Source organism: Tasmannia lanceolata, unplaced genomic scaffold (assembly GCF_043159265.1).
Source record: "Tasmannia lanceolata isolate RefF3 unplaced genomic scaffold, GAP_Taslan_0.1 ptg000037l, whole genome shotgun sequence".
In the NCBI taxonomy this organism is placed as follows: domain Eukaryota; kingdom Viridiplantae; phylum Streptophyta; class Magnoliopsida; order Canellales; family Winteraceae; genus Tasmannia; species Tasmannia lanceolata.
In genome coordinates, this window is record NW_027518714.1 from 27,106,321 (window position 1) to 27,114,526 (window position 8,206).

Here is an 8,206-nt window from a genome sequence, read left to right on the forward strand (position 1 = left end):
GAGAGCTGGGCATCATAGAAACCTAAAGACCTCTCTGCTTGAAGAAGCAAATTGGCTCAAGAAGAAATGTCGTGGGAATTGTCAGTCCTCTATTGTGCTTAAATTCCGCTTTTCCACTGCCATTGCCAAAATTGGAGAGAAAGAAACTCTCGTATCTTTGAAGGTACAAGAAAGTATAAATCCCTCATCCTCAATAACATTCTCTTCGAAGCCAAGCATAAAATCAATTCTCTGAATATTACTGATACAGATTCTACAGAAAATACCAAAATAGCATCCTTTTTCGGGTATAGATTAAATCTCCCTCACCTGAGTCAAAACTGGTGTTTCTGGATCCCCCCCAGTCTTGATGAACTAAAAATTAATGTGGATGCTTCCCTGGATGATGATGGAGGAGGCATCGGTGGGCTGATTCGAGACAATTCAGGCACCTACATTTCTCTTTTCTCGCAAAATGTGAACAAAGAAGAAATCTTCGCGCTTGAGCTCTATGCTATTGAAAAAGGTATTCAACTGCCTTCTACTCTCACTACAAGAAAAGGGACATTCACCGACGGTCATGTATATACCAATGAATGTCGGTGTAACTTACACTGACACTTTTAGTAAACGTCACTGATGCTACCGTGCCTAAATGTATATACCGACGTTTATTGAATAACGTCGGTGATACCATTTATACCGGCGTTTATGAACGTCGTTATAAATAAAAATCAAACGTTGTTGTTAAGGTAATCGCCGACGCTTTAAGAAACCGTCGGTGTATATAATATTACACCAACGGTCACGACCGTCGTTAAATCCCAAGTGGGCCTTTGGATACGTATATTTACTGTCGTTTATGGAGCGTTGGTAAGTACACCGACGGTTACTGACCATTGGTGAGTATGTTATTCAGCGACGTTTTTGGAGCGTCGGTGATAAAACTGACACTCACAAAACGTCGTTGAATAGGATATGGCTGCACTTTCATTGTTGAAATCACCGACGGTCCTGACCGTCGGTAAATATAGATAAAAAAAGGTAAATATAGATAATAAAAAAAAAATTTAAAAATCCCTTTATTTTGAATATGTCCATCAAATGGAGATACAACCTGTAACATGTACATAGGGATCTTATTATACAACCTCACACTACAATGGCGCCATTGAAACAAACCATCTTTACAAATTATAATTATAAAGCAAATTAAATTTACAAGCAAGGACAATATATTGAAGATTGTAAACAAGCTACAGTTACAAGCAAAGATTGTAAAAAAGAAGAAAACCATATAAATGATCACACTGGCATGGAACATGGATAAATTCAATAGCTTATAGTTGTTCGATCTCGTGCAACCATTCAAATGGGACATTAATGTCGCTATGGAGGCAATAAACTAATCTTTTCTAAATTTATCATAACTAATATTTACAAATAATCATATTTGACTTCAAAACCATTTGCATATGAATCACCAGATTTAAGCAATGACAAGTACCTGATAAATCACCAGTAGTTAGTTGCTTCATTAAAACTAGAATGTTATCCTGTTAAGAATAATATGACAAATAAAGAAATCCTAAACCAAATTAGAGGGCAAGAAGTTTTAAAATACTACAATTCATACCCTTTGAATGATATTTGCTTTCAATATACATTGCAAGTGCGGGAAAAGTGAACAGCCATGAAGATTTAGCGTAGCATGAGGCTGTGATGGTACAGAAATTGCTGGAAGATGAGTAATCGCCTACATAACAAAGAACTTTTATATAAGCCATTCAATAAAAAAGAACCAAAATTCAAGATGCATGACTATTTATTTAGAAAATAAAATGTAACATTATGATCATTTGTTACGATTAAGGATACCATGCACTATTTCAATTTATTTTGTAGCAAAAGCTCGACACAACCCGACCCAAATTGCACCCTAGTCGCATTATATCATACAGGAAGACCAGGTGTTATGCCCTGTCTTACTTGAAAAAGTCTTAAATATAACCCACAACTGTTGCATGTATTTCTCTATGAAAAAAGAGGTTATGGATGTCTGCACAGAGAATTAAGGACTAGCTCTGAACAAATATCTAGACTAGATTTATGCAATGTTTTGAAACCAAGATCTATAGAAGGCTCTGAAAACATAAATGATCTTCATCAGTTTAAAAATTCTAGCGGTTACATTTTTCCAAAATATGATATTTGCATAGATAGTCACAATAGGTCCACATAATCTATGGGAATCGTTTACTCATTTTGTTAAACAACAATACATAAGGTTTCAGTAAAATTAAAGACTTTCCCCAGACAGTATAAAATTGTGAATTGATATCCACAGAACTTCTGATGCCCTCCAAATAATGTAAATAAATGTACATGTATATCTATTTCAACTGCAACCTATTTGTACTGAAGATTGAATTACGCTTCCAATTGAATTGCATGCGTCCAAATGAAACCTTAAAGAATCTGGGAGATAGCATGACTTACAGTACAAAAATGTGGTTCTCCACTCTTGTACAAGTGGCACACGCGCCAGTCGTGACTCGTCTGATGGGCAATAGGCTTAAAATCATGGAGATCCAACGGTGGTGATGTTTGCAGAGCCAAGAATGGGGATGAAAGGCAACTCTTGAGTAAAATGTCAGATATGTATAGAAAATGCGGCTACCTTTCAAACTAAGAAGATGCGTGGAGCACTCAAGAAAAAGAGAGATGGTACAAAAGAAGATTTGGGGAGTATACGAAACCCAATTACGCAATACTCGCACTTCTGTTGCCAAGAACGCTAACCGTTTCCAAAAACGCACGGACAATTTTCCAGGTCGGGAGCAAAGAAATCTCAAGAAAGAGAGTGGCCTCTCACCTTTTGCTGCTTCAACACTTCCTTTAGAACTCGAGCAATTCTACTTGCCATGTGATGGTCCATAAACCTCTCTTTCACCCTCTGGTAGCCTTTTCTTCCCATTGTCAGCCTTCCCTCGACATGGGTAGCAAGTTTCACAATGTTATTCGCAAGGGGATGGACACCTTCTTTTCCCACAGGATGCAACAGACCTGTAGATCCATTGACAACAATTTCGGTGGTCCCACCAGCCTCCGTTCCCTGATTTTTTTCAGTAAAGATGTTACTAATAAGAAAAGATCAAGAACCCGAGGCTCAAAGACCCATTGATGCACGTTCAATTTCAATCAAAAGAAAGAAATTGTACTTGTTCCAATTCAATCAAAAGCATGTTTATCTGAAGTGGCTTCAAAACCTATTACTAACATGGCAGATCTGTGGACCAGCCGGGAATTTTGGAAGAGTTTCCCTTCGAATATGTTCCTTCCTCGACAAACATGACAAAATGTAACCAACGAACAAGAGTCCCTAATAATCATAAAACTTCCTTGGAAACTATTTAAAAGAATTTTTTTATTTAATGAAACATCTAACCATAAATTGAAACAGTTAAAAAGTAAAGGGATCCAAGATGTGCAACCGAGACTTTTTAGTAGCTAATTGAGATGATTAACAAGCCTGAAATAAAATTCAAATTTGTGTACAATAAGAATTAGAGAAGGAACATGCGAGTTAACATTGACCGTATAGCATAACAAACATAACATTTACCAAAAAGAGCATGTCTTATATACAGTTTGAAATTAATTCAAATTTATGTCCAATAAGAAATAGAGAAGGAATAACAAATGCATGCAAGGAATGGAATTTTTTTCCACCATTAAAAAAAAAGAGTTAACATTGATCGTAGAGCACAACAAACATAACATTTACCAAAAAAAGCATGTCATATATTTAGTTTAAAATCTCGCATCACTTTGCAAATGTTCAGAAATGCTTACCAAAACAGGCAGCTGAAATGCCATAGCTTCAATGGTTATACTCCCAAAACATTCTCCTCGGGCCTAAATGGGGAATGAAAGGGGTTAACTTTTGGCAGGGATATTATACTTTTTAAATATCAACATTTAAGATTTCTCTGTCACATCTCTGTTGACAAATGCGACTTCATGCTACAATTTTTAGGAAATTTATAATGTTCAGATCCGCAGAAGAAAAGAGAGGTTTTAAGTGCAATAACCATAGAAATTAAATAATTGGAATGCCAAAGTAGGTTCTGATGAATACAGCTCAATATGACAATCATATAACGGTAATAAATGTTGCAAGGAAGCATCAAAAGGCTGTTTATGTGCCATCAACTAAAACAAATGTGTATTTGTGTAAACAAACAACCACTTCAGTCATATGGGAATAATTATCAGCCATTCCAGTGTTCAAAACATTCCTAAATAGTGTATAAAAAGAGCCCAAATGTATAGGGAATACTATGATAATCTCAGAGGGTGTTTCCTATCTCAGCATGAATTTTTAGGTTAGTAGTTTATTGTAGCTCAGAACTGGGATCCGTTTGTTTCTGACAAAAATCCATTGCAGGCTTACATCTTTTAGAATTAATACAGTAAATTGTACTTAGAGTGAATAAATTGTGGTTACAGGCAAAAAACAACTGTATATGGCCAATGACGTTGGCTAGGAAAAAACAACCTTATGACAGGTCCATGTTCCCAGAACAACCAAACAATATTCAAAAGAATCAAAACGAGAAACAAATGTAATTCCAAGGGCACACACAGAGATGGGGAGAAAGAACCAAACAATATCAACTGGAAAATTAGGTTTTGATCAAAGAACACAGAAGAATAAAATATCATTTCACTTGCAGCTCAAATTACAGAAACACACAAACTACCTGAGAATTTTGGACGAGTACGTCAATTGCAGCCAAATAGGGAGCAACATTAAGGGATTTATTGACAAAGTGAACATGATCCTGAATTCTATTCTCTGACTCAAAGCTGCGAAGTTCTGTTTCAAACTTGGTCTGAGCATTCATGTCACTTCCAACTATCACTGCATGCATTGATGGAACCTTTAGCTTTTTATCTCGGATTAACTGCAGACTTTCGTGAAAGGAACGGAGAAATAAATCCTGTCCTTTCCCACGTGAAACACCTGCAGTTTTATCTAATGCTTAGTGCTCAAACAACACATAAATTGAAGTTTGCAAAGACAAAAATATTGAATAGGACAAAAGGAAAGTACAAAATCCCCATCTCCTATCAACTATAGAAGATGCAAAGAGGTTTATAAGTCATTTCAGGAAAAAAGTTCGAACCAAAAATAGGGAAAAAGAATATATTGAATCTATTATCTGACATTAATGACCATGGTGAATATTCTCCATAAGCCCATTTAACGTAGATAATCTAATGCCAATGTTAAACGTGTTTCGGCATAGAAACCACCACAATGTAAAAACCTCGAAAGAAATGGCTGTTTTTGTTTGTGCTTCCTCAGAAAACCAACCAGTAGTATTTATCTAGACTTGGAAGTACACATTTGAAAGAGCTTTTTAAATTGACGAATAGAAGAATGATAGAATGAAGGGCGTCCTTGTAAAAACCATATAAAAGGGCCCTCTCATTGGTCCTTTTCAACAAAGGGCATTTATGGTTCATTTAATTTTATATTTCTTAACGTCATTTCCATGATTTTTTGTTCCATTATTAATGCACTTTCTTAGAATGGACCAATGGGGACACCCTTGTAGCTGGCTGTTGCAAGGGCGCCCATCAATCTATCATTCCTCTAACAAATGAGGAATACTTCACTACTCATGGCTACAGCATGGTGCCCCAGAACCAACAAAACATCTAATAAGTGGAAAATGCATACTGTTTATGATGGCAAAAACAAGATCTTCATTCCGCACTCCAAGGGACTCCCTCTTATGCTCACGAAGAACCCTTCTGGCTACATTATCTTCTGCTACTTCCATTAATTCTTTGCTATTCCCTAAATGCACAACATAGGTCTGAGGCATCCTGATCCTGCAAAGTGCATGCATTGAAGATAAATTACTATAGCAGCAGGGAAAAGGAAAAAAAAAAGTGAAAATTAGATACTAAATTACATTAAAATCAAGATAGCATAGAAAGGACAGCCAAATGGAAAACATTTCTCAGAGAAATAAACGGCAAAGTCGATACAATTGAAAGAAATTTATGCATGAGTATCACATGTATGTGTATATATTATATATACCCATGGTGTATTGTGTATATGAACATAGGAAGGTAGGTAACCACGCTAACCATGGATGTAGGTTCATTGTGTCTGGGTGATGTAGGTTCATTTATAATCCTCATTGTCTTGGCACAGCTCCATAGAATAACCTCATCTTTATCATGGATAACTTCAACAAACTCTGGAAATAAAAAAAACTTTGATTTTCATAAAAATAAAAAATGTAACATCAAATGTCCCACTAGTTGGGAAGTTGCATATATTAGATCCTCCTGGTATATGATTATATTCTTAGACAAGCTATCTAATCCAAGAATAATATTTATTCTAGCATGACAGAAATTTTATTGCAGAAAAATTATAAGTACATTAAACATGAAGGGATGTGACCAAAACGAAATTTTAATAGATCACAAAATCTAATAAAAGGTACCGAAAGAAGCTTAGAAGCTTATACAGAGTCTACAACGGGATTGAGTTACCAATAGTCAGATTATCTCTTTTCACTCCCTCTCCTGCAAGACCATCCACCATCGTATTCGCTGTCAAGCTATTATCCAAGGGCACCGAGAAATCACCTTAACCCACCAAATGGAGTGTTATACCTTTTCATGGACCAAATTGTGAACGGATATATCCCCAAATGTTTAGATGTTTATTTCCCTATATTCTTCCTCAGGCCATCAAAGGGTATTAATTCTAAATTCATATTAAACTTTAGTGAGGTTTAGTTGGTTCTATCTACTTAGTACAGTTTAGTGGAGTGATGTATAACCACCTCTATTTCTCTCGTCTTATAACAACTATCATGAACTTGATATTTTCAATAGATCATGGCTCTGTGGAAAATAGTAGTCTTCCTATTCCACTGTGAAACCAATAAATGCAAGAATTTTGCATCCAACGAACCTCTAGCTAGTTTAAAACAGGGTGGCAGTTGTTTATAAATTAAGATTTCTAAGATGTGAGGTTATACATTGTGTGGCCTTTCAATCATTTTTTCAAGGATGTTTTGAAAGGATATTCTTTATGCAGATTCATATTTGTGGTTATATTTTGCTTTATCCATGAGTTGTTATCACTCACATTGCATGCTGGTATTGATAAATGTTTTTGAAATAGGACAATTAATCGTGTAATTAATTGATGACAGCTGACAAGTTGGTCTGCTACTTGCAAAACAAGATCTACCTCAAAGAACAGGATGAAGCTAATTTTGTGGAGATGGTAAGCCACCTTGATTCCTTATATGAAATAGAAGCCTTGAGTTAATGAGACTTAACCTGCATGCTAGAATTATAAGGGAGTGAGACTCCTAGGTGACCCTTGCCCCTCAACAACCTTTTAATACGTTAGGAAGATAAGATTTAGTGATACATATGGCCATAATTGATGTGACTGACAGAAGCACTGTTGGGAAAACAGCTAGACTGATGTTTAACATGTGTTTGAGAGAGATACTATTATATTACACTGGACTCTTGGATATGTGATTGTCCATTTGGCTTGACATCATCAAATGCTGTGGTGTGTACTTAGATTGCTTATCAATAGCACCACATTATCAAGTGTTTGAGTTCATAAGGGTCACCTAGGAGTCTCACTCCTCTGTCTGTCTTCTTCTCACAAGAGGGTTTTCGAAGGCTTCTTCTAATGCAGAAGGAAAAGAGGTATTTCGAAAGAAAATCACATTTTATTGTATATAAAACTTAATTAGTATAAATCGCATGATCAAATCATAGGATTCAATTGAAAACCACAAGATTCATACAAATTATGATTCAATCATGGGATTCAAATCGAAATCCATAAGATTTGATTTAAAAAGTAAATCATAAGATTTTCAAAACAATGCAGCCAACAACTGTTATGCATTAGGATACACACATTGTGTATCCAATACCTCATTTTAGGTGGTTAACCACATAATTGGTATCTCCTCAAGGGACTGCTACTTATGATAGTTAAAAGATGCTAGGACATGTGGAGAGCAGAAAACTTTAAGTTCTACATCAGGTAATATCAAAAGCACACAAACATGGAATTACCATTCAAAAAAAGAAAAAATATCAAAAGCACACAAACATGGACTTACCATGAAAGTGGAAACCTCAAGGATTTTGA

The 8,206-nt window shown here is 35.7% G+C and overlaps 1 protein-coding gene across 1 annotated transcript; it reads right to left on the minus strand.

Annotated features, from left to right (window-relative positions):
- Window positions 1-1,501: 1,501 nt before the first annotated feature.
- Window positions 1,502-6,262, minus strand: LOC143862110 (uncharacterized). The gene is made up of 6 exons (XM_077373105.1): window positions 6,151-6,262; window positions 5,732-5,886; window positions 4,746-5,008; window positions 3,835-3,897; window positions 2,479-3,094; window positions 1,502-1,735 (listed from the first exon to the last, which is right to left on the minus strand). Exons 1-5 carry the CDS (start codon window positions 6,189-6,191, stop codon window positions 2,831-2,833), a joined length of 786 nt encoding a protein of 261 aa, XP_077229220.1. The 5' UTR covers window positions 6,192-6,262; the 3' UTR covers window positions 1,502-1,735; window positions 2,479-2,830.
- Window positions 6,263-8,206: the final 1,944 nt, after the last annotated feature.

What these genes read in the sequence shown, in the direction of transcription:
- LOC143862110 (XM_077373105.1), bottom strand. Translation starts at nt 6,191, where the DNA reads ATGAACCTACATCACCCAGACACAATGAACCTACATCCATG. An exon ending in ACAATGAACCTACATCCATG is followed by an intron (nt 5,887 to 6,150) that starts GTTAGCGTGGTT and finishes TGCACTTTGCAG; the next exon opens with GATCAGGATGCCTCAGACCT. An exon ending in CATTTCAGCTGCCTGTTTTG is followed by an intron (nt 3,095 to 3,834) that starts GTAAGCATTTCT and finishes GAAAAAAATCAG; the next exon opens with GGAACGGAGGCTGGTGGGAC.